The 27,499-nt window shown below is 35.2% G+C and overlaps 1 protein-coding gene across 50 annotated transcripts; it reads right to left on the bottom strand.

Annotated features, from left to right (window-relative positions):
* Positions 1-104: 104 nt before the first annotated feature.
* Positions 105-27,499, bottom strand: LOC114650318 (circumsporozoite protein-like). Of its 50 annotated transcripts, none has more exons than XM_051926990.1 (18): positions 27,333-27,499; positions 27,071-27,151; positions 25,156-25,236; positions 24,379-24,450; positions 21,620-21,685; positions 16,323-16,385; positions 12,695-12,742; positions 11,688-11,735; positions 10,685-10,732; positions 9,682-9,729; positions 7,776-7,823; positions 6,769-6,816; positions 4,860-4,907; positions 3,858-3,905; positions 2,848-2,895; positions 2,071-2,122; positions 1,007-1,052; positions 105-369 (listed from the first exon to the last, which is right to left on the bottom strand). In XM_051926990.1, the coding sequence occupies exons 2-17, from the start codon at positions 27,144-27,146 to the stop codon at positions 1,046-1,048; spliced, it is 849 nt and encodes a 282-aa protein (XP_051782950.1). In that variant the 5' UTR covers positions 27,147-27,151; positions 27,333-27,499; the 3' UTR covers positions 105-369; positions 1,007-1,045. The 50 variants fall into 50 exon arrangements, with proteins under 50 accessions (XP_051782950.1, XP_051782954.1, XP_051782953.1 ...); XM_051926994.1 differs by having other exon boundaries at positions 2,848-2,892; XM_051926993.1 differs by having other exon boundaries at positions 3,858-3,902.

Below are 27,499 nucleotides of genomic sequence, written 5' to 3'. Positions count from 1 at the left end.
TATTGACTTTTTCTTATTTCAGATATAAAGGATTACAGATTCTACTTTCGATGTTAATAAGAATGCAAACCTTATTGTATGTAAATCATATTACAAAAGTCTCATTTGGATGCAACATTTTATTTTATTTCAATTCAAAAAATGTCAATAAGTAACAGTTAAAAGAAACTATTGATTTAAAAAGAATTTACACTTAGAAGTTTTTATATTTTTGCTCACTAATGATTGCTAAGCCTTCATGCAGTTCATTGTTCCAGTTGGTCCCAAGTCTGTTAAGATTCACTCTTTATAGACATCCTGGGTACACAGTACATAGGTGTTACATAGCATCAAGCCATCAGATAAATACTATTCTATTGAAGAGGTCAACTGTCAACAAAAAGACAAAAAAGGAGAACAATTTAATTCACAAGAGAAAATGACTAGCGTATTGACTATTTTTCTATTATGATTTCTGTGTTTGTAGTATTGGTGTTCCCACAATGAGTGAGCCTGTAGCACTATTTAAATACACTGCAATACCTTTAAAATCACTTTAAGTGTTTTGTTTCCCACATTGTTAGTTTAGGCCAAGGCTTTTGACCTACTGCAGTGTTCATTATTCAGCTTCTAAAAATACTCACAAACTTAAGTATTTATATAGCTATTAAAACATCAGAAGAATTATGACAAGAACTGGCCATTCATGACTTCCAATCTAACACTGATAATCTGAGTCAAGCTCATATGCTGTTCTGGTAGCCATGGAATATTCAATACTTTTTGGAACTCAAGAATGGAACTAACAGCCTAATTTGTTGACCAAGAAGATGTGCATATCAAATGAAATTTGAATCAGTGAGAAGTCATGTCTTTTTGACACACCAAGTTATTACATGTATATGTTATTTTTCAAAGACACAATTGTAGTTTTCATTGTTTTCAGATAATAAATCAGGAATAAGCCAAATATCATTTACAGTAAAGAAAAATTTGATTAATTCTCTGTGAATTACATTGATCTTACCTTATTTCTTGCCTGTTGTAAATCTTTCTTTCTTGACATTTATGGTCTGGAAATAGTTTTTAAAGAAATAATATTACTAACAATGACAGAACAATATTTTTTAAAATAAATAAAACTATTTGTGTGAAGAAGAGACTTAAACCCAGTCTAATACGTGACCACACCTTTTCAGGAATATAACACCTTCAAGCATGGAAGAATGGTGGTCACAGACTAAAGACACAAAAGAAGGAAGGAAAATAGAAGTGAGAAGAGAAAAACCAGACAGGCTGCACTACAATGTAAAGGAATTGCATGTTCTTTTTGAGCAGGCATGTTCAAGTCAAATAGGTGTTTTTGCTTTCTGTGCACATTTTATTGACTCCCATTTCTATCCCACACCAGAAGAATAAATAATCCTGCTTGAGCATAGAATGTGGTCAACCTAGTCAAAGTATAAAAAATGATAAAATGTGGTATTGGAATCTGCTTTGCCACCCATATATTTTATAAACTTGCTGCACTACATGGTTGTGGGAAACCCAGAGCCTATCCTGTACATACAGCAGCATTAGATTAGATTAGATTGGACAAACTTTATTAATCCCAAGGGGAAATGTACATGCAAACAGCAACAGAAATAAATAAAAAAATAAATAAATAATGTATATTGCACATAAATTGGAAAATGAACATAAAGACAGAGCACAATGCAGGAATACAATAAACTCTGGATGTACTGCTAGTCACAGGGCACATGCACACATACACAATACTGTGTTCACATTTATGGAGCCAGTTTAAACTTAACATTAATACAAACACTTGTGACTATGATTAGAGAACATATCCAGAACATGCACTACCTTCAAGCAGATAATGTCTGGGCTAAGGTTAAAATTCAGGTTCCTAGTCTCGTGCTAACCAGTTTGACCATTTATATTTATTTTTGATTGGATATTATTAAATATAATACAGTATGAATAATGAATTTAAAATAATCAATGATTTTAACTGCATTGTGCTACCTCATATACTTAACCAAAACTATTAGTAATTTATTAGTAATAACATTGTGAACTTACTTGGATGAAGATGCATTGACATTCACCTGAAAGGTAGTACTTTGGGTTGCTGCTGTAAATTTAGAAATATTCCAAAGAGTTTTCATTATTTTCAAGTTTTTCAAAGAGCTTTGAGTCTCAAAAAATTCAAAACAGCCATTTACTGGACTAAAGTCTAAAAATCCACAGCCCAGAAGAAATGTCTTATTTATTCCTTTACCTTTAAAACAGTCCTGAAATTACTTAAAATTCTAAAAAGTTTTAAAGTTGTTATACTTCAGAAAAATCTACAAAGCATGTCTATTATAAAAATGTTCCTGAAAAGTGCTTGGGAATGTATTTCAAGAGTTGTATCATGAAACCTCAGTAGGCTCCATTCTTAAATATAAAGTAAAAATAATTAAAAATTAAAACAGATGCCAGACTATTGAAATAATGTAAATAATTCATAGCTGCGGTGAGCAAGAGCTTATCAGAGCAGCATCACTTCCAAAGTGAGGTTTCACTTCCACTTAGTCATCAAGAATTGTGCCACACGCTCAACAAACATATTGCTTCACTCACATTAAGTGGCTGACCACCCAGTCTTCCTAACAGGATCATTTGCAAGATGGAAACCAATCCCAGACTGGGTAGCAGGCCATCAGAAGGCTCACAAATAAACAATTTCAATTTAGAATTACCAATTCATCTGGCACACATATCTTCAGGACGAGGACAGAAAACCACAGTAAAATTTCACTCAAATGCACAAACTCCAACCAGACAGCAAATGGGTATAAATTACAGTAGACTTACTTTGAGGTATCTGTGTATTGATGGCTGGATTAGGTGGATTTCCTGCTGCTGTTGCAAACGGAAGACAAAGAGTTTTGATTGGAATGTGACAATCAAAGTTAAACAAATTAAACACACTCTGAATTTAATTGAAATTCTGTCCCAAAATCCAGGGACGTGAACTTTCCCTTCACAACAGTTAGCAAAATTGTGATGTCTTTTTGCGTGAATGTCTTAACATCCATAACTGCGGATTCTGAAGCTCTTTCTTTGTGCACAAGATGTATCAAACAGTAATGGATGCAAGTAGCAGTCTCACAGAAAACTGAAGAACTACAAGATGACTAAGAAATGTACCAGCTGAAACTGTTATTAAGTTCGTTTGTTGCTATGTTGTCTTGTTTTTCTATAAATCTCATTTTGTTATTGCTATTTTAGGAATGAAAATGAAGATTTCAGTCCAACAATAAATATTTCACTTCTTTTCCATCTACATATTCCTGTTTGCTGAGTGGGTCACCATTATCCAGAATGTGAGGAACAACATCCTGTATTTATATAAGATGTTTTAATAAAACAAAAAAATATAATAATAATAATACTAAATACAATAAAAAGGGAGGGAGAAACAGCAAAGGAACTTAAAACAACAGAGAAGCCCTGGCTCTTTCTGAGTCATTTGTAAGGGTAAGGTTTGAATCCTCTCATTAAGGTGGGGTTGTTCGTACACTTATTCAACCACAAAGAAGCGTCCAATCAAAACAACACAATGTCCTCACTCTCCTCCACAATACTGATATCGTAAATCCCAGCCTGACTGAGTCCTCACACCAACAGCGACAAGGCAGAAACCAATCCTGGATAGGGTGGCTAGCCATCATAGGTCCCACTCATGAACATTCACATTTAGAATTACCAAGTAATTTGGCACACATATGTTTAGGATGAGAACTGAAAACCTGTGCAAAAATCCACACAGACAAAGAAAGTCCAAATAGAAAGCAAATGGGTATAAATTACAGTAGACTTACTTTGAGGTATCTGTGTATTGATGGCTGGATTAGGTGGATTTCCTGCTGCTGTTGCAAACGGAAGACAAAGAGTTTTGATTGGAATGTGACAATAAAAGTTAAACAAATTAAACACTCTGAATTTAATTGAAATTCTGTCCAAAAATCCAGGGACGTGAACTTTCCATTCACAACAGTTAGCAAAATTGTGATGTCTTTTTGCGTGAATGTCTTAACATCCATAACTGCGGATTCTGAAGCTCTTTCTTTGTGCACAAGATGTATCAAACAGTAATGGATGCAAGTAGCAGTCTCACAAAAACTGAAGAACTACAAGATGACTAAGAAATGTACCAATTGAAACTGTTTTTCAGTTCGTTTGTTGCTATGTTGTCTTGTTTTTCTATAAATCTCATTTTGTTATTGCTATTTTAGGAATGAAAATGAAGATTTCAGTCCAACAATAAATATTTCACTTCTTTTCCATCTACATATTCCTGTTTGCTCAGTGGGTCACCGTTATCCAGAATGTGAGGAACAACATCCTGTATTTATATAAGATTTTAGTAAAAACAAAAAAATATAATAATAATAATAAATACAATTAAAAGGTAGGGAGAAACAGCAAAGGAACTTAAAACAACAGAAAAGCCCTGGCTCTTTCTGAGTCATTTGTAAGGGTAAGGTTAAAATCCTCTCATTAAGGTGGGGTTGTTCTTACACTTATTCAACCAAAAAAAGCGTCCAATCAAAACAACACAATGTCCTCACTCTCCTCCACAATACTGGTATCATAACTCCAAGCCTAACTGAGTCCTCACACCACCAGCGACAGGGCAGAAATCAATCCTGGATAGGGTGGCTAGCCATCATAGGTCCCACTCATGAACATTCAAATTTAGAATTACCAAGTAACTTGGCACACATATGTTTAGGATGAGAACTGAAAACCTGTGCAAAAATCCACACAGACAAAGAAACTCCAAATAGAAAGCAAATGGGTATAAATTACAGTAGACTTACTCTGAGGTATCTGTGTATTGATGGCTGGATTAGGTGGATTTCCTGCTGCTGTTATTGCAAACAGAAGACAAAGAGTTTTGATTGGAATGTGACAATCAAAGTTAAACAAATTAAACACTCTGAATTTAATTGAAATTCTGTCCAAAAATCCAGGGACGTGAACTTTCCCTTCACAACAGTTAGCAAAATTGTGATGTCTTTTTGCGTGAATGTCTTAACATCCATAACTGCGGATTCTGAAGCTCTTTCTTTGTGCAGAAGATGTATCAAACAGTAATGGATGCAAGTAGCAGTCTCACAAAAACTGAAGAACTACAAGATGACTAAGAAATGTACCAGCTGAAACTGTTATTAAGTTCCTTTGTTACTATGTTGTCTTGTTTTTCTATAAATCTCATTTTGTTATTGCTATTTTAGGAATGAAAATGAAGATTTCAGTCCAACAATAAATATTTCACTTCTTTTCCATCTACATATTCCTGTTTGTTCAGTGGGTCACCGTTATCCAGAATGTGAGGAACAACATCCTGTATTTATATAAGATGTTTTAGTAAAACAAAAAAATATAATAATAATAATAATAAATACAATAAAAAGGGAGAGAGAAACATCAAAGGAACTTAAAACAACTGAGAAGCCCTAGCTCTTTCTAAGTCATTTGTAAGGGTAAAGTTTGTATCCTCTCATTAAGGTGGGGTTTTTCTTACACTTATTCAACCACAAAGAAGCGTCCAATCAAAACAACACAATGCCCTCACTCTCCTCCACAATACTGGAATCGTAACTTCCAGCCTGACTGAGTCCTCACACCACTAGCGACAGGGCAGAAACCAATCCTGGATAGGGTGGCTAGCCATCATAGGTCCCACTCATGAACATTCACATTTAGAATTACCAAGTAACTTGGCACACATATGTTTAGGATGAGAAGGGAAAACCTGTGCAAAAATCCATACAGACAAAGAAACTCCAAATAGAAAGCAAATGGGTATAAATTACAGTAGACTTACTTTGAGGTATCTGTGTATTGATGGCTGGAAATTCTGTCCCAAAATCCAGGGACGTGAACTTTCCCTTCACAACAGTTAGCAAAATTGTGATGTCTTTTTGCGTGAATGTCTTAACATCCATAACTGCGGATTCTGAAGCTCTTTCTTTGTGCACAAGATGTATCAAACAGTAATGGATGCAAGTAGCAGTCTCAGAAAAACTGAAGAACTACAAGATGACTAAGAAATGTAGCAGTTGAAACTGTTTTTCAGTTCGTTTGTTGCTATGTTGTCTTGTTTTTCTATAAATCTCATTTTGTTATTGCTATTTTAGGAATGAAAATGAAGATTTTAGTCCAACAATAAATATTTCACTTCTTTTCCATCTACATATTCCTGTTTGCTGAGTGGGTCACCATTATCCAGAATGTGAGGAACAACATCCTGTATTTATATAAGATGTTTTAATAAAACAAAAAAATATAATAATAATAATACTAAATACAATAAAAAGGGAGGGAGAAACATCAAAGGAACTTAAAACAACAGAGAAGCCCTGGCTCTTACTAAGTCATTTGTAAGGTTTGAATCCTCTTATTAAGGTGGGGTTGTTCTTACACTTATTCAACCAAAAAAAGCGTCCAATCAAAACAACACAATGTCCTCACTCTCCTCCACAATACTGGTATCGTAACTCCAAGCCTAACTGAGACCTCACACCACCAGCGACAGGGCAGAAACCAATCCTGGATAGGGTGGCTAGCCATCATAAGTCCCACTCATGAACATTCACATTTAGAATTACCAAGTAACTTGGCACACATATGTTTAGGATGAGAACTGAAAACCTGTGCAAAACTCCACACAGACAAAGAAACTCCAAATAGAAAGCAAATGGGTATAAATTACAGTAGACTTACTTTGAGGTATCTGTGTATTGATGGCTGGATTAGGTGGAATTCCTGCTGCTGTTGTTGCAAACGGAAGACAAAGAGTTTTGATTGGAATGTGACAATCAAAGTTCAACAAATTAAACACTCTGAATTTAATTGAAATTCTGTCCAAAAATCCAGGGACGTGAACTTTCCCTTCACAACAGTTAGCAAAATTGTGATGTCTTTTTGCATGAATGTCTTAACATCCATAACTGCGGATTCTGAAGCTCTTTCTTTGTGCACAAGATGTATCAAACAGTAATGGATGCAAGTAGCAGTCTCACAAAAACTGAAGAACTACAAGATGACTAAGAAATGTACCAATTGAAACTGTTTTTCAGTTCGTTTGTTACTATGTTGTCTTGTTTTTCTATAAATCTCATTTTGTTATTGCTATTTTAGGAATGAAAATGAAGATTTCAGTCCAACAATAAATATTTCACTTCTTTTCCATCTACATATTCCTGTTTGCTCAGTGGGTCACCGTTATCCAGAATGTGAGGAACAACATCCTGTATTTATATAAGATGTTTTAGTAAAAACAAAAAAATATAATAATAATAATAAATACAATTAAAAGGGAGGGAGAAACAGCAAAGGAACTTAAAACAACAGAGAAGCCCTGGCTCTTTCTGAGTCATTTGTAAGGGTAAGGTTTAAATCCTCTCATTAAGGTGGGGTTGTTCTTACACTTATTCAACCAAAAAAAGCGTCCAATCAAAACAACACAATGTCCTCACTCTCCTCCACAATACTGGTATCGTAACTCCAAGACTGCCTGAGTCCTCACACCACCAGCGACAGGGCAGAAACCAATCCTGGATAGGGTGGATGGCCATCATAGGTCCCACTCATGAACATTCACATTTAGAATTAGCAAGTAACTTGGCACACATATGTTTAGCATGAGAACTGAAAACCTGTGCAAAAATCCACACAGACAAAGAAACTCCAAATAGAAAGCAAATGGGTATAAATTACAGTAGACTTACTTTGAGGTATCTGTGTATTGACGGCTGGATTAGGTGGATTTCCTGCTGCTGTTGCAAACGGAAGACAAAGAGTTTTGATTGGAATATGACAATCAAAGTTCAACAAATTAAACACTCTGAATTTAATTGAAATTCTGTCCAAAAATCCAGGGACGTGAACTTTCCCTTCACAACAGTTAGCAAAATTGTGATGTCTTTTTGCATGAATGTCTTAACATCCATAACTGCGGATTCTGAAGCTCTTTCTTTGTGCAGAAGATGTATCAAACAGTAATGGATGCAAGTAGCAGTCTCACAAAAACTGAAGAACTACAAGATGACTAAGAAATGTACCAGCTGAAACTGTTATTAAGTTCCTTTGTTACTATGTTGTCTTGTTTTTCTATAAATCTCATTTTGTTATTGCTATTTTAGGAATGAAAATGAAGATTTCAGTCCAACAATAAATATTTCACTTCTTTTCCATCTACATATTCCTGTTTGTTCAGTGGGTCACCGTTATCCAGAATGTGAGGAACAACATCCTGTATTTATATAAGATGTTTTAGTAAAACAAAAAAATATAATAATAATAATAATAAATACAATAAAAAGGGAGAGAGAAACATCAAAGGAACTTAAAACAACTGAGAAGCCCTAGCTCTTTCTAAGTCATTTGTAAGGGTAAAGTTTGTATCCTCTCATTAAGGTGGGGTTGTTCTTACACTTATTCAACCACAAAGAAGCGTCCAATCAAAACAACACAATGCCCTCACTCTCCTCCACAATACTGGAATCGTAACTTCCAGCCTGACTGAGTCCTCACACCACTAGCGACAGGGCAGAAACCAATCCTGGATAGGGTGGCTAGCCATCATAGGTCCCACTCATGAACATTCACATTTAGAATTACCAAGTAACTTGGCACACATATGTTTAGGATGAGAAGGGAAAACCTGTGCAAAAATCCATACAGACAAAGAAACTCCAAATAGAAAGCAAATGGGTATAAATTACAGTAGACTTACTTTGAGGTATCTGTGTATTGATGGCTGGAAATTCTGTCCCAAAATCCAGGGACGTGAACTTTCCCTTCACAACAGTTAGCAAAATTGTGATGTCTTTTTGCGTGAATGTCTTAACATCCATAACTGCGGATTCTGAAGCTCTTTCTTTGTGCACAAGATGTATCAAACAGTAATGGATGCAAGTAGCAGTCTCAGAAAAACTGAAGAACTACAAGATGACTAAGAAATGTAGCAGTTGAAACTGTTTTTCAGTTCGTTTGTTGCTATGTTGTCTTGTTTTTCTATAAATCTCATTTTGTTATTGCTATTTTAGGAATGAAAATGAAGATTTTAGTCCAACAATAAATATTTCACTTCTTTTCCATCTACATATTCCTGTTTGCTGAGTGGGTCACCATTATCCAGAATGTGAGGAACAACATCCTGTATTTATATAAGATGTTTTAATAAAACAAAAAAATATAATAATAATAATACTAAATACAATAAAAAGGGAGGGAGAAACATCAAAGGAACTTAAAACAACAGAGAAGCCCTGGCTCTTACTAAGTCATTTGTAAGGTTTGAATCCTCTTATTAAGGTGGGGTTGTTCTTACACTTATTCAACCAAAAAAAGCGTCCAATCAAAACAACACAATGTCCTCACTCTCCTCCACAATACTGGTATCGTAACTCCAAGCCTAACTGAGACCTCACACCACCAGCGACAGGGCAGAAACCAATCCTGGATAGGGTGGCTAGCCATCATAAGTCCCACTCATGAACATTCACATTTAGAATTACCAAGTAACTTGGCACACATATGTTTAGGATGAGAACTGAAAACCTGTGCAAAACTCCACACAGACAAAGAAACTCCAAATAGAAAGCAAATGGGTATAAATTACAGTAGACTTACTTTGAGGTATCTGTGTATTGATGGCTGGATTAGGTGGAATTCCTGCTGCTGTTGTTGCAAACGGAAGACAAAGAGTTTTGATTGGAATGTGACAATCAAAGTTAAACAAATTAAACACTCTGAATTTAATTGAAATTCTGTCCAAAAATCCAGGGACGTGAACTTTCCCTTCACAACAGTTAGCAAAATTGTGATGTCTTTTTGCGTGAATGTCTTAACATCCATAACTGCGGATTCTGAAGCTCTTTGTGCACAAGATGTATCAAACAGTAATGGATGCAAGTAGCAGTCTCACAAAAACTGAAGAACTACAAGATGACTAAGAAATGTACCAATTGAAACTGTTTTTCAGTTCGTTTGTTACTATGTTGTCTTGTTTTTCTATAAATCTCATTTTGTTATTGCTATTTTAGGAATGAAAATGAAGATTTCAGTCCAACAATAAATATTTCACTTCTTTTCCATCTACATATTCCTGTTTGCTCAGTGGGTCACCGTTATCCAGAATGTGAGGAACAACATCCTGTATTTATATAAGATGTTTTAGTAAAAACAAAAAAATATAATAATAATAATAAATACAATTAAAAGGGAGGGAGAAACAGCAAAGGAACTTAAAACAACAGAGAAGCCCTGGCTCTTTCTGAGTCATTTGTAAGGGTAAGGTTTAAATCCTCTCATTAAGGTGGGGTTGTTCTTACACTTATTCAACCAAAAAAAGCGTCCAATCAAAACAACACAATGTCCTCACTCTCCTCCACAATACTGGTATCGTAACTCCAAGACTGCCTGAGTCCTCACACCACCAGCGACAGGGCAGAAACCAATCCTGGATAGGGTGGATGGCCATCATAGGTCCCACTCATGAACATTCACATTTAGAATTAGCAAGTAACTTGGCACACATATGTTTAGCATGAGAACTGAAAACCTGTGCAAAAATCCACACAGACAAAGAAACTCCAAATAGAAAGCAAATGGGTATAAATTACAGTAGACTTACTTTGAGGTATCTGTGTATTGACGGCTGGATTAGGTGGATTTCCTGCTGCTGTTGCAAACGGAAGACAAAGAGTTTTGATTGGAATATGACAATCAAAGTTCAACAAATTAAACACTCTGAATTTAATTGAAATTCTGTCCAAAAATCCAGGGACGTGAACTTTCCCTTCACAACAGTTAGCAAAATTGTGATGTCTTTTTGCATGAATGTCTTAACATCCATAACTGCGGATTCTGAAGCTCTTTCTTTGTGCACAAGATGTATCAAACAGTAATGGATGCAAGTAGCAGTCTCACAAAAACTGAAGAACTACAAGATGACTAAGAAATGTACCAATTGAAACTGTTTTTCAGTTCGTTTGTTACTATGTTGTCTTGTTTTTCTATAAATCTCATTTTGTTATTGCTATTTTAGGAATGAAAATGAAGATTTCAGTCCAACAATAAATATTTCACTTCTTTTCCATCTACATATTCCTGTTTGCTCAGTGGGTCACCGTTATCCAGAATGTGAGGAACAACATCCTGTATTTATATAAGATGTTTTAGTAAAACAAAAAAATATAATAATAATAACAAGTACAATTAAAAGGGAGGGAGACACAGCAAAGGAACTTAAAACAACAGAGAAGTCCTGGCTCTTTCTGAGTCATTTGTAAGGGTAAGGTTTAAATCCTCTCATTAAGGTGGGGTTGTTCTTACACTTATTCAACCAAAAAAAGCGTCCAATCAAAACAACACAATGTCCTCACTCTCCTCCACAATACTGGTATCGTAACTCCAAGCCTGACTGAGTCCTCACACCACCAGCGACAGGGCAGAAACCAATCCTGGATAGGGTGGCTAGCCATCATAGGTCCCACTCATGAACATTCACATTTAGAATTACCAAGTAACTTGGCACACATATGTTTAGGATGAGAACTGAAAACCTGTGCAAAAATCCACACAGACAAAGAAACTCCAAATAGAAAGCAAATGGGTATAAATTACAGTAGACTTACTTTGAGGTATCTGTGTATTAACGGCTGGATTAGGTGGATTTCCTGCTGCTGTTGCAAACGGAAGACAAAGAGTTTTGATTGGAATGTGACAATCAAAGTTAAACAAATTAAACACTCTGAATATAATTGAAATTCTGTCCAAAAATCCAGGGATGTGAACTTTCCCTTCACAACAGTTAGCAAAATTGTGATGTCTTTTTGCGTGAATGTCTTAACATCCATAACTGCGGATTCTGAAGCTCTTTCTTTGTGCACAAGATGTATCGAACAGTAATGGATGCAAGTAGCAGTCTCACAAAAACTGAAGAACTACAAGATGACTAAGAAATGTACCAATTGAAACTGTTTTTCAGTTCGTTTGTTGCTATGTTGTCTTGTTTTTCTATAAATCTCATTTTGTTATTGCTATTTTAGGAATGAAAATGAAGATTTCAGTCCAACAATAAATATTTCACTTCTTTTCCATCTACATATTCCTGTTTGTTCAGTGGGTCACCGTTATCCAGAATGTGAGGAACAACATCCTGTATTTATATAAGATGTTTTAGTAAAACAAAAAAATATAATAATAATAATAATAAATACAATAAAAAGGGAGGGAGAAACAGCAAAGGAACTTAAAACAACAGAGAAGCCCTGGCTCTTTCTCAGTCATTTGTAAGGGTAAGGTTTGTATCCTCTCATTAAGGTGGGGTTGTTCTTACACTTATTCAACCACAAAGAAACGTCCAATCAAAACAACACAATGTCCTCACTCTCCTCCACAATACTGGTATCGTAACTCCAAGCCTGACTGAGTCCTTACACCACCAGCAAAAGGGCAGAAACCAATCCTGGATAGGGCGGCTAGCCATCATAGGTCCCACTCATGAACATTCACATTTAGAATTACCAAGTAACTTGGCACACATATGTTTAGGATGAGAACTGAAAACCTGTGCAAAAATCCACACAGACAAAGAAACTCCAAATAGAAAGCAAATGGGTATAAATTACAGTAGACTTACTTTGATGTATCTGTGTATTGATGGCTGGATTAGGTGGATTTCCTGCTGCTGTTGCAAACAGAAGACAAAGAGTTTTGATTGGAATGTGACAATCAAAGTTCAACAAATTAAACACTCTGAATTTAATTGAAATTCTGTCCAAAAATCCAGGGACGTGAACTTTCCCTTCACAACAGTTAGCAAAATTGTGATGTCTTTTTGCGTGAATGTCTTAACATCCATAACTGCGGATTCTGAAGCTCTTTCTTTGTGCACAAGATGTATCAAACAGTAATGGATGCAAGTAGCAGTCTCACAAAAACTGAAGAACTACAAGATGACTAAGAAATGTACCAATTGAAACTGTTTTTCAGTTCTTTTGTTACCATGTTGTCTTGTTTTTCTATAAATCTCATTTTGTTATTGCTATTTTAGGAATGAAAATGAAGATTTCAGTCCAACAATAAATATTTCACTTCTTTTCCATCTACATATTCCTGTTTGCTGATTGGGTCAACGTTATCCAGAATGTGAAGAACAACATCCTGTATTCATTTTAGTAAAACAAAAAAATATAATAATAATAATAATAATAATACAACAGAGAAGCTCCTGCTCTTTCTAAGTCATTTGTAAGGTTTGAATCCTCTCATTAACACTAGAATTACCACAGCCTACGAAAAAACTCGTATATCCGGCCCACCTTAAATCGCTTCTTAAAACCTGACATGCTGCCAGCAGCTGGCTATTCCATCCCCCCAACGACTTAGAACGTAAACAGGCTTTTCCTAGCTCTTGCCTTGATTGATTACCTGGGAGTGAAGTGGAGTTTTAGAGTAGAAATAATAAGATTGTTATTTGAAACACACGCATTTCATATGTGTTGCATTTCTACAGTAATCTGTGTAAACACATTGTTAAAACAGAAACGTGTTATATATTCTAGTAGCAATTGACAAAATGTAGGCATAAACTATATAATGTATGAAGCCTGAAGTCCAAATATCAAAGAAACACTTTCACAAAAGGTACAAAAAAAGCCGCCACCAAAAAAACCCGCCTTAGTGTGAGACATTAACTATTGCTGCTTCTGTGGCGTAACAGTATCAGTTGCTGACTGGGAATCAGAAGGTCATGAGTTCGATCCTGCACATCTCCCATTTGAGAAGTGTTCTTATTTTCACTATTTTAGAATAAAAAGATACATTTGATTTCAGTCTGTAACAGCTGGTGTAATTTATGATATTTGTAAAGGTTAGCTTTATTTTTTTAAAATTCACTTTTCATTGTCTCAGTCGCGTTCAGGATCCATCCCTACCGCCCCCCACCTGACACTGCTGTTTTTACATAAAGAAGCGCTATAGTTCTGCAGTGTATCACGATACATACGACCGCGTGTTTTTTTCCCCCAATATTGCCAGTCCCCACATGTTGCTATATGCTGTTTCTTTTGTACTCCAGGACATGCAGAGGAAAGCATAGTAAAGAGCAGTAACTTCAGCGCTATATGCAATCATCAGACATTCCCCATCTGATGCTGTTTTCACATAAAGACGCGCTAAAGCCCTGCAGTGTACTTGTGACTGCATTGTCGTACCAATGCTTGCGAACTGAAGTGTCTGCATGCACTTTTCGTGGCATTATACGTGTATTTTTTGAGCATGCCCATGTAGCTCAAACACAGGAACATATGTTGATGTAAAAGTATAACAAAACAAGTGCACTTTTATTCAAGACTATAACCGAAGAAAAAAGAAAGCAAGTTACAGTAGGCGGTTGATATGACAGCTTGCATGGTGGAATGCTAAGAACTGCTGATTTCCATTCTGTGCTATATAACTTAACATTTGAATCTGATGATTGCATATAGCGCTGTCTTGTTTAGTGTGCGCAAGAACATGCAGGTGGCCAGTTGCTGAGTGCTACAACGCACATTTTAAAAAAAGAAAGAGACAAATATATGTGACATTTTGAAGAAATCATTTTATGACGCGAATAGTACCAATCAGAAAACATCGTCGAAGTAATGCAATATTATTTGAAAACGAACAGCGTCAGGTTGGGTGTGAAGTTATACTGGCGCTGTTTGAGTCAGATCAGAAGCTGAATAAGCTGAAAAAGCTCCTGTTCTGACTCTAAGTAAAAAAGCATGAATTAATCAACAGAAATAACCGCGATTGACATTTTAAAGTTAACGATTTACAGTGCATACCAATTTATAAATTCAATGTCCGTTTGAGGAAAAAAAAAACACTATCTTCAAAGCTGGGAATCGAACTCGCGTCTCTGTGGCACAGTAAGGCAGTGGTGCTCCAAGTCAGCAAACCGTCCTTATAACTTATTTTTTTCAAGATCCATAACACACAGACAGACAGAGCACTGCGTAATACAGAGACAGACAGGCAGAGATATACAAACAAACAGGGAAGGCACATGTACTGAAAGAAAAAGCACTGAATAAGCTCACCCGCTCTAACATCACCCCTCCCCCCGATCTGACTCTCTAAGTAACAGCGCAAGTACAGACACAAATCAAGTGCATGTGTGTACTGTATAATATTAACAAAAAGAGCAGCTTACTACTGAAAACGGCAAATATAGGAGTGAGTGGGGATCGAACCAGGACTCTTGATCACACTTGGTTTGCGTCTGTACTTGCGCTGTTACTTAGATAGTCAGATCGGGGGGAGGGGATAATGTTAGAGCGGGTGAGCTTATTCAGTGCTTTTTCTTTCAGTACGTGTGCCTTCCCTGTTTGTTTGTATATCTCTGCCTGTCTGTCTCTGTATTACGCAGTGCTCTGTCTGTCTGTGTGTTATGGATCTTGAAAAAAATAAGTTATAAGGACAGTTGTTCATGTTAATTGCAGTCTCAATTGTTAAAAAAATATTTTAAAAGGAGCATCCCACATGAAAATATAACGATCTCATTAACTCACAGTGCATACCAATTTACAAATTTTATGTCCGTTTGAGGTTAAAAACAAAAAAAAGAAGTAACACTTTATCCCCAGCAGGGAATTGAACTCATGTTTGTGAGGCAAAGAAAAGATACTTGGTCTGAGAAGCAAATCTTAGCGCGCTACGCCACGGAAAGTGTTATATGGTGTGTGAAGCTTTTGTGGAAGTGTTTATTTGATCTTAGGAACTCGGGCTTTACACATTCTACATTTTGTAACATTTATTACTAAAATATGAAAAAGTTTCTGTTTTAGCAATGTGTTTACACAGATTACTGTAGAAACGGAACACGCATGAAATGCAAGTATTCCAAATAGCGATCTATTATTTCTATTCTAAAACTCCAGCAGTTCAGTCACTCCCAGATAATCAAACAAGCCATGAGCTGGGAAAACTTAGTGAACGTTCTGCGACGGTGGGGGATGGAATAGCTGGCTGCTCGCTGCTCCTCTTAATCGGCACATTTAGAAGACAAAAGAGAGGTGAGAACGGTTTTAAGGTGGGCCGGATCTACGAGTTTTTTCGTAGACTCTGGTAATTCTAGTGTTAAGGTGGGGTGGTTCTTACACTTATTCAACCACAAAGAAGTTTCCAATCAAAACAACACAATGTCCATTTACTGCTGCTATTGCATTGTGCCTGTATGAGCAAACAGAAGACAAAGAGTTCTGACTGACTTAGTGGCTTACCTAGAGGCATCTTTGTGCCAATGGCTGGATTGATTGCATTTATGGTTGCTGGTGTATTGTTGTCTGTGTCACAGAAAGAAAGATGGAGAGCTCAGTGTAGAAATTAACAATCAAACTGAAAAAATTAAAAACTCTGAATATCTGAGAATTTCTTTTTTACTTACACTTTTTTAATAAATTTGTTTCACTGGCTTTCCTTAGTAAACTAATCTTTAAAAATCAGGACTATGTGTACAGCAAGAAAACATTACCTAGTATTCATTGAAATTGAAGAGGTTTAGCAACGACACTGGCCAGATGTACACAACTCTTTTAGATTTCATAAAAATGCCTCATAATAAATTAAATTAATGCCTATCAATTACCTTAGATTTATTATACCAACAATAATGAATAAAAGACTCTAGAAATGGGGTTATAGTGATTTTTGCTACTTCCCAAAAGTTCCAAACACCATATGCTGCCTCATAACTCCATGGTCACCCTGCATGGACTATGTATGCTCTACTATTGTCTGTAAAAAAATTTTTTCTTCAGGTACTTATGTGTTAACATGTGTGTGTTTAGGCAATTTGTACGCAGTACTTTGAAAAAAAAAGAAACACAACAGTTTCTGGAAAGAGGAACAATTAAACCTTGCATGCTTTCACAAAGAGGTGTCAGTTTATTTTTCTTATGAAAAGAACAATACGTGTCAGACACATGAAAAGTAAAGAAGTGCACTTTTTCCAAGAAGGTCTGGGTGGAACAATATGTGATCAGGCCACAATTAAAAAGGCCTTCAAAGTGTAGGTCACCCTAAGGCAAAGGCCACACTTATTAGGTTTTTGTGTATTCCATAATACCTGAAATGTCACCATACCCAAAGGAGAGGGCCATTGGCATGCTGGAGGTGGACATGTTATGTTCTAGTGTTCACACAAACTGTGAATTAAGCCACTGCCCTGTGTTCAAACTACAACCAGGCTTTCTGAAGATCAATATTACAAATGATCATACAAGGTCTCTTTACCAGGACAAGACGGACATATCAGTCTGCTGATTTAACAAATTGTTACAGATCTATTACCTGTACTGCTGCTGAAAAGTCGGCAGATAATTCCCACATCAGGGATAGCCCATGAGGCACAAGCCTGCTTGCTGCTGAGCTTAGAGCAAAGTGACCTCTCTGACCTGAGGCCATCTGTTCATACCACCTAGATAATTTGATCCTATAAAAGAAAAATGCCTGGCCACACACATCTGCTGTGGTCACAACTGTCATGAGGAGTTAATGATGATGTGCAAATGCTGCTTTGTTCTACCTTTTCCCCTGACCATATCTTCACAACATGTCTTTAGGATGCCCTGGATCCCAAAATCCAGGGGTGTTAACCTTTGCTGACAATGGTTAGCAGCTTTTTGTGGACCTTCTGCTTAGGAATGGCATAGCATCCACACTGCAGATTCAGAGGCTCACTTGCTCACTTGGGGTCAAACAGCAGTGGCTGTAGGTGGCAGTCACACAAGATACTGAAACTCTACAAGGCGATTTTGAACTTTAATAGCTGTGGTTGTCTTTCTGTTGTTTTGTTGCTATGTCATCTTCTTTTTCTGTTATTTTTATTTGATTATAAATATTTTGGCAATGGAGATTAAGATTTTAGTCCAACAATGTATGTTCACTTCTGTTTCATCTATGTGTTCATGTTTGATGATAAAGTGTACCTCTGTTATCCAGAAGCTGAAGAACAGAACCATTTACTAAAATAAATGGTTTTATTAAAAGAAAAGTATATAATAATAAAAATAAGTGAGGGAAAAACAGTGGAAGAACACAAAGCAGCATAGAAGCCCTGGCTCTTTTTAAGTCCACTGTAGAGTTTCAATCCTCTTATCAAGATAGGGTGGTTCTTAATCTTATTAACCATCAAACAAGTATCCTGTTACAAAAAGTCAAAAAGCTAATATCGTCATTAATCTCCAAAATTCTGGTACCCCACCACCCTGCCTGTAACAGTTATAGGGCAGGAACAAATTTTGGATTTGTTTACAGGCCATCACAAGGCTCACTGATCAAGGTTATTATAGTTTTGCCTTTTTATATTAGTTTTTATTTCTATATTTTTTCTGACCTTACTTGGAAATTCAGTTTAGTTTTAGTTTTCCTTCATCATGTATTTTTAGTTTTAGTTTAGTTTTTATTTCCCAAAGACATTTTTATTTTATTTATATATATATTAGTTTCAGTTTTAGTTTTAGTAATTATGGCATGGAGTGCCCACGGAGTTAGTTTTGTGTCACAGTCAGACAGAACTGCACACTTAACAGATTTGGATACGAGTTTAATGTTAGTGGAAGCTTACTACACTGCCTGGTTTACTATCTGGTTTTGTTTTTGTCTGATAAAAACAAGCATAATCAAAACTAGACACTGAATATGAACAATTTCATAATTTTATAATTTTTAAAATATTTTCTCATGAAAATCACAGGGGCTTAGAAAGAACAGGGCTCTTGGACTTGAATGAGTGTGCAGACCCCACCTTGCTGTATTGAGGGAAACAAAGAACAACAAGCATGTAGTGTCAAGGTTAGAGGTGATGAGTCTTGAACAGACCATCATAAAGGACAGTAAACCCATAATGAGCAGAGCAAGAGCAGTTAATAGGAGTACAGACAGGCATAAAACAACAGAGACAGCGCCTGTGATTAAGAACAACATATACATTATCTAAACCTGTTTATCCAGAGTAGGACTGCAGGAAATCTGGAGCCTACAGCAGCAGGTTTGGATGCAAGGCAGGAAAAATCCCTGGTATGCAATACTGTATGTATGATAAGGCTGATAAGAACAGAAAGAATATGATATTTCAACTATCTATTTTGAGAGAGATATAAAAACATTGAAAAAAGGGAGACAAATATTTTAAAATATAATTCTGCTAATGGATTACTTTCACAATATCAGGTATTTTGAGTTGTGCATATGAACTAAAAAAGATCAATTAATAAATATGGAATAAATACAAAAACCCATTAGTATGTTTAGTTTTTCATCACTTGTCAGACTCTCTACCTTTGTTTGTATCACTTCGTTGTTAAACAATGTTTTTAAAGCAAAAGTGATTGGTTAGCAACAATATGCTGATCTTATATGATGACCTCGATCAGTGCCGTTTTATTTTCAAAAACCAGGAGTGCTCTCCCCTCGACTTTCTTGTATACTCAGATATCGGGATGGATACTGTATTTGAGGAGTAAACTCCAAGACAATGATTATATTATTATATTATGTACATTAAGAAACCAGCAACAAAATCAAATTAATAATATATTGAACAATTATTATAAAAGTAAAGTTGAATAAATCGGACTCTGCGGCTTTATATATATAAAAAAAAAAAAATCGAGTGTGTGTTCAGGTAAAGTAGCCTACCACTTCCGGGTGATGGATTTGGCCCAAAGGTTAATACAGATCTATAATTGTGGTGTAACAGCCACATTCCAGATTTCGTCCATCTATCTAGTTGCGTTTTTGAGTTATCGTGTTTACACACACACACACACCAACACACGCATACACGCGCGCGCATACGCACACAATTCCAAAAAATAGTATTGTTGGACATTGGTTAGTCTATAACATCAAGATTCATCAAAATATCGAGGTCGAATTTTTTCATGATTACTATACTTTCTCTATACTTCGTAGGCCTACATGAGAAAGTAAAAACGATTTCTCCTGTGCGAAGTGACAGATGAATTGCTGTCAACAAAAAGTAGACACGTGAGAAATAAACTGAAACGTTACTCACTCGTGATTTTTCTGTCCATATTATTAACGTTTTGTTGACCAGCACATTCTGACTTCAGCTGTTTGAATTACATCTTGATATACAACAAGCACAAAGAAAGGCGGCACGCAAATCGCTTTCTATTTCTCACGCTTTATGCACCCCCATACTAATGCTATGTGAACAGCCGCCCTCCGTCATCAGCCGCCGTTCACTGGATGAATATATGCAGGCGGCTCGTGGTGGATGACTTTCTGTTTTAGAGTTAAAACTTACAAGGGTTAAAGACTAACGGCAAGAATATTCATTCAAAAACGAAAACTAAAAATATTTTAGTAAATTATTATTTTATATCTGTAGAGAAAAGCCAAGCAAAATGACACCTTTTATTGGCTAACTAAAAAGATTACAATATGCAAGCTTTTGAGGCAACTCAGGCCCCTTCTTCAGGCAAGATGTAATACAGAGACTGGAGTTTCCTATGTTTATATACACACTCTAGGACAAGAAACAACATTGGTAAATATTTAAATGAGAAATTGTAAATGTAAAAAATTAATAGATTCATTCAGGCTAGGGTTAATTTAACAAAAGAGAAAAGAACAATGTATTGTCAAGATCTCTAGATAAGATAACTGTCCAACAAAGTCTTTTGAAGTTTGTAATGAGTTTTTTCAAAACAATGTGGATCTGTAGACAGGTTGTCTGTCATTCTGAGAGATGTAAACAATCCTCATATCTGACCATAAACTCTTGTCTCTATTCAATCCATGTTGTAATGTATTAAACTTTAGCATGAGTTTAACTTCCCAACTTCCTTACTCATGCTAAAATTGTTAAATTGTTAAATTAACCCTAGCCTGAATTAATCTATTAATTTTTTACATTTAAAGATTTATCAATGTTGTTTCTTGTCCTAGAGTGTGATATAAACACAGGGAACTTCAGTTTCTGTATTACATCTTGCCTGAAGAAGGGGCCTGAGTTGCCTCGAAAGCTTGCATATTGTAATCTTTCTAGTTAGCCAATAAAAGGTGTCATTTTGCTTGGCTTTTCTCTACATTCATAATGGCTAACACGGTACAACACCCTAGTACTACAGATATTTTATATCTGTTAGCCTTTCCAGCTACTTTAATAGTTTCATTTAGTTTTAGTTTTTCATTTCGGTTTTGTTAACTATTTTATTTCAGTTTACGAAAATGTTTGTTTAATAATAGTTTCAGTTTTGATTTTAGTTTTCGTTAACTATAATAACCTTGCCACTGATAAACACATTCCTAACTGCAAATTGACATGTAACTAATAACACAACCACATATAGCCTATTTTTGAAGAGAGCAGACAACAAGAGGAAAAAACATTTATACTCCACAGGTAAATCACCCTGGGATTTCATAAGGGCCAAGATAATAGAGACCATGGCAGGCATTCCAATGTGTTTCATTCTTGTTCTTTAATATCACAAATGGAAAGTCCGGAAAATTTCATAATAAAAGGTATAAACTGCTGGAGACTTACTTTGTGGAATCTTTGTTGAACGGGCTGGATTATTTGCCTTCATTGTTGTAGTTGATACCTTGTTGCCTGTGTTACAGAAAAAATGAAAGATGGAGAGTTTATGGCAGAATCTAACACTCAAGCTGAATGTATTAAAACACTCTGTTATACACTTATTACTGCCACTTCCTTTGAAGCTTCCCTTTAATTCATTTCTGTCAAATAATTAAATTAACCATTTAGTCAATAAAAATCAGAAGCATTTATATTATCTGCAAAACATCAGTGCTTATTATACTTCAGATGAAGGCAGTCTTATGGCCTGACTTGCATCACTCCCTCTGTTGGCCTCAAGTCTCCCTGCAATTCTGAGTTCTTTTTACTAACTTAGCACCCATTGAGTATCTCCAAGGCACATAACCTAAACAGCCAGAGTCTTTTCAAATTGTTTCCTGTGGATCTTGTTCAGAATAAGACAGCCTGATATTTATTATTATTTACTCACTTGGTTGATGTCTTTATCCAAGTCAATTTACAACATTTGAGATACAATTAATTATATTTCTTTTGTTTTTCCAATTGGCTCAGTGACAGATGAGGCGACTTGCTCATGATAACACGTGTCAGTATCAGAGTTTGAAGTCCAAAGTCTTAACCATTACACCACACTTGATGGTCTTATTTAAAATACATTTCCTTTAAAGAAAGAGGCATACTTGTGGCTGAGCTGCTCAAGGGGTGTTGGGGTGCCCCTCCATTAAAGAAAGCAATTATATTTAAAGAGATGGTATACAGAAGAGTATGCAGGGCATGGGAGGACGATGGTTTGGTCCTTAGTTATTACAGATAGAAAATCAGTTACTGTCATTTCACTACTACTGTCTATTTGAAATACCAATGAATAATAAAATATAATAAAAAGTAAAAAAGTAAAACATAATTAAACATAATAAAATGTAAAGAAAAGATTAAATTATATCAATGCTTCGTGAAAAACAATATTATGAATAACTTTATTCTCTAACTTAAATTCTATAAACGTTGCTTTTTTGCATTTCTGTTTGCATATTGTTCAAGATATTTTTCTCTTTTTTGCTTATTGGACGATTCTCTATGTTCCTGATTGTTATTATATACAGCTCTTTTTTGTTCATTTTCCTTTCTCGATGTTCATTGTCAGCTCTTGCTGCTCTTTTTCTATTGCGATCTAAATTCAATGTTCTTCAGTAGATAATTTGCTTTTCTGTCTTGACATTATAACCAACTGTGTTGAAGGGCAAGTTAGCACTGAGAGTGTCACAGGGTACTACAAAGAGAGGATGTGCTCTGTAGGAGTAATTATTGGGTGAGCGGTGTGGAGGGGAGTGATCAAGGCTGAGTAACGTGGACACAACGGAAAACATTTTTAATATGATAGAGAGATACACTCACTTCCGCAGATTACATAAGTGCTTGTGTGTAAATGTGCATACAGTATATGTAGAGCAAGTTTCTTAAAGTGTCAAATTGTAGATGCCAGATAGGAAAGCCAATGCCAGAACCACTGCTAGCACCATGGTGTTGGTAAATGACAGCAGATCCTTTGGAGTACCCCATTAATGCCTGTCTATTATTAAAATAACATTTGTGGACTACCTTGACACAAAATCAAGATATAATGGGGCAGCATGTTTAGTGTCTCCTTTAATTTAACCCCAGCAACTTGGATGTAATCCCTAGAAAAAGGTATCAAAGAGCACTGATTGCTATGGCCTATTGTGTCTAACATTAATGGGTCAAGTTAATAATAATAATAATAATAATACATTTTATTTATATAGCGCCTTTCCCATGCTCAAGGCACTTACAGAATAAATAAAGAACGGCAGAATATACAGTATATAGCATTGTACAAACCAGATAAATAAACAAAGAAGATTAAGACAGTAAATTATGGGAAAAAAAAAAAAAAAAAAAATGTGGAGACTCCTTGGCAATGTAATAATACAAACTGCTCTTTTTGCACAACCATAGGAAAGTGAATATTTTTGCTGACATTGAATAATTCCTTCATGTTTTGATGATGAGAGCAGACTGAAATATTTGGGTAGACCAGCAGTGGGCAACTTTTTATTATTATTATTATTATTATATTTTGTTTTTAAGATTGATTCTCATCCTGTTGTTGTACATGCAACATTTACATATTCTCTCTTTATTCTGGTGTTTTTTGTTTGTTTTTTTTTATAGGTACTCCAATTTTCCTTCTTTTTGAAGACCCATAAATGTTTGTGTTAACATATTTGGCAACTCTAAACCTGTGGGAGTGTGGTTGTGGACAAGCAATGACCCTGTGATATACCAGCTCCCGGATTATGTGGCTTAGACAGAGTTATTTTGTGTTGTTATGTTTTATTAAAGAATTGATCCTTCTGAGTGCTCAAGATTATATTGTTGTATAGAAGAGAGTGGAGTCCTTTTTGTTCCAGAACATAATGGCATCCATAATTTCCACCCATTATACTGTATATCAACGTGGTTTTAAAATATCCATAAGTTATTATTGTAGTCAGAGAATATACAGTTCATGTAGACGAGTAAGAATGCCATGTTTTTGTCATATTCTAGCTTTTTTTTTAAGTTAAATGACACCATTAGTAAAAAATTAACTGTACGTCATTTTGAAATACTGTATATAGGTTTTCAATATGGCAACTACTTATACAGCCCAGCTTGCTAATATTACTACTCACTGCAAAAGAGAAAACAGGCCATGTTATAGAAAAATAGAAAATACTTACGTTTTGTAGGAGAATGTTCATTTCCTTCAGCTTCACCAGATTTACTATCTTTACCAAAAGTTTTATGTTGATCTGTGTGTTAAAATGTGATGAACTATTGTTAGCAGAACAAAGACATCTTATTTGCAAAAGAAATACCCTTCTATATCCTTAAGCATGACATTCATATGCACAATAAAGTAAAGCAATTTAATTAAACCAAGAGCTCTTTTAACTTTAGCTGACTTTAGTTTGGAGGTAATGCATGGACATTAATTATCTGTTTACTTATTATGCTAGATTAAATGTCTGGACTATGTATACTGTATCATAAGTCATGGTTTTAAAACTGTTCCATAAAACACTGCATACCTGAATTTTGTTCATCAGAATATTATACAAGACTCAAGTGTTCACTGGTTGTAAAGGTACCTTTTAGTTTTTCTGATGTCCTGCCAATTTGTTTAAATATCTATTAAATATTCACTTAAAATGGCAATGGTTATGTAGCTGATACAATGGTGACATTCACGGCAACAATAACATTTCATTTTATAGATAAATGATAGAGTATGAATGAAGGAATATGATACAATATCATTTTGATTCATTGTTTAATTTCATGTTATTGACCCAGTGCCTCAGGTGTTGAGGCTCAGTTACCTCCCCTGCCAGTGCTCCAGTTACAGAAATGTAGAGAGAACTACACTGAATACTTGTGAAATGCTATGGGATGGAGGCTTGTTGTGAATAAAATGTCCAGTGTGTTTATGAATAGACAAATAAAGCCAAACTTACTTTCTGATGAATCATGGGATGAGGGTCTTTTTTTTATTTCAGTTCTCGGTGCCTCATTTTCATTTTTTTGTCTTTTCTCATCTATACATTGGCATATTATGGAATGAGTAAAAAACAAAGTAACAAGAAAAGGCAAAGGTTATTTTAATCAAAAAGTTTCGATGCCATCAAAAATAAAATGAATCTCAATAGAGATATTTTTTCAAAGGTTTTGTAGATTTTGGAATCAAACTTTACATAGATGCACACAATTCTCCACCTTTAAAATAATGTTTAATCGTCAAAATTGTTTGCTGTGTGCTGTGGATTGGCTAGACTCTTGGAGAGATAGAAGTTAACATACATACATTTTGTAGAGAAAATGCATCTTACAAATAAAGAAAAAACACAGCGCTGGGTGGGATTCCAAACAAAGTAATTATCTAAGATGCAGAAAGCATTAAACAAATGACCTCATTAAAACCATTTAAAAAAACATTGAATTATTATCATTGAGTAACTATTTCAAATTGGCAATGTGGGAGCATTGGTGCGTGCATGAGTGGGTCCTACAATGGACCAGCCATCTCCTGCTGCAGGCTCCTGGAATTTGATTAAGCTGATTGAGGAATAGAATAATATGGCATTATCATCAATTCATTATAAACATCCACATATGTCATTACATGCTTGTGGGGAGCCAGAGCAAACAGACAAAAACTACATTCACTCATCTAGGGCCATTTTAGAGGTTTAGAGAGAGTCATGGCTCTGTTAAAAAAGACCTTAACAAAAGCTCAGTTTGTATTAAATAACAATAAGTGACTAACAGATGCATCATAGCAAGACCTTAAAAGCATCCGATCCTAAAGTGTTACCAGACTTTCTCAATGTGTTCCCATCGATTTTCTTGGGGTACTCAAGTTTTTCTCCCATAAAGATTTGCATAAAAGTATTATTGTCAACTCTAAATTTACAATGACTGAACTGGATAAGCTAGTTAGAATATATTTAGATAAATATGATTTTCAGTAAGATAAATACAATCAATCTAAACTTCATACTGCTTTTCCTCTAGTAACAGTGTAAGTAAAATCCTAAACAGTTATGCCACCATAATTCATATAGCAGAATGTCTTAAGCCTGCTAATGTGAATCCATAGGAGAGATTGGTTTTTATTACAGGTAATTTCAACATTAGAAGACAATATCTTCATTTTGTTGCTTTGTCTCATTTAGTTCATTTTTGAGCAGAACAAGTTTGTGTCTGCAGTCTCAGAAATTTTCAGTAGTGTATTACTTTTCGATAAATGGCCAAATTGCTTTATTTCATTCAGTTAACTGCAAATAACAAATTAACTACCAGTAGATGAGATAGCTGTTATGTCTTCAAAGGAGTATGATACAATATAATATTTACTTTCAATAACACAGCCAACAACATGAAGAAAATCCTTCTTTACTGGATTACATCACATTATATTACATTAAGTTAACCAGAATATGCATATCTTGCATAATAGTATAATAATAATAATAATAAGTATTTCAAACTTATAATTGCCTCTTGGAATACGTCACAATAACCCTCAGCTCAGTATGTTTATCTGGAAATAGCAGCATGTGACAAAAGTATGAGGGATGGAGGGGGTGCCAAGATATAGCAGATCACACAAGTAAAATACCTATTTGTGGGTATAGGTGATCATAGACTGATATAGCAGTATCGAGTCATCTATTTAAATGACAAACTCCGGTTGCTGTAAGAACTGATTTCTAATTGAAAAACTAGTTAGAATAAACTTGTAAGCACACAGCATTCCAGAACTGGGGTAAAGAAAACATATTCTGTAGTAAGCAGTTGAGACTAGTTGTATATTCATTTTATAATTCAAAATACCATTTTAATTTAAAACTATAATTTTCAGTTACTTACCCTCCTTTTCTGCTGAAGAACAAGACACGAGCACTAAAACCAGCAGTGCAATCCATGCCATTTTCATGCTGAACATTTTGACTGTTTATAAAGAAAAGAAAGAATTTTTTGCACTTTGGCTAATTTGGGTGCTTGCCTTGTTTACTAGAAAACTACATTAAAATATTTAAGTAGTTATAAAAAATTATTAATGCACTTACAGAGACGTTTTTATTATATAATGAATGACAAATTAATAAAAAGAAAAACAGATATGTATTACCTGGGTGAAGAGGAAATAACAAGGTGCAGACAGATGCGAGTTCAATAAGTCTTCAGATCAGACTTCTTTCTCTCTGCCTTTCCCTTACCTGATGGTTATATTTATATCCAAAAGTTAGATCACCTTGTGTCATGAGATGAGATTTTTTGAATAGAAATTCCTGTATG

Source organism: Erpetoichthys calabaricus, chromosome 4, assembly GCF_900747795.2.
Source record: "Erpetoichthys calabaricus chromosome 4, fErpCal1.3, whole genome shotgun sequence".
NCBI classification, from domain to species: domain Eukaryota; kingdom Metazoa; phylum Chordata; class Cladistia; order Polypteriformes; family Polypteridae; genus Erpetoichthys; species Erpetoichthys calabaricus.
This window is presented reverse-complemented; position numbering and strand designations above follow the sequence as displayed.

Excerpts from the sequence above, each read along its gene's own strand:
- LOC114650318 (XM_051926990.1), bottom strand. The coding sequence starts at position 27,146 with ATGTTCAGCATGAAAATGGCATGGATTGCACTGCTGGTTTTAGTGCTC. Across the intron at positions 11,736-12,694 it reads CAATACACAGATACATCAAA|CAGCAGGAAATCCACCTAAT; the intron begins GTAAGTCTACTG and ends CGTTTGCAACAG. Across the intron at positions 10,733-11,687 it reads TAATACACAGATACCTCAAA|CAGCAGGAAATCCACCTAAT; the intron begins GTAAGTCTACTG and ends CGTTTGCAACAG.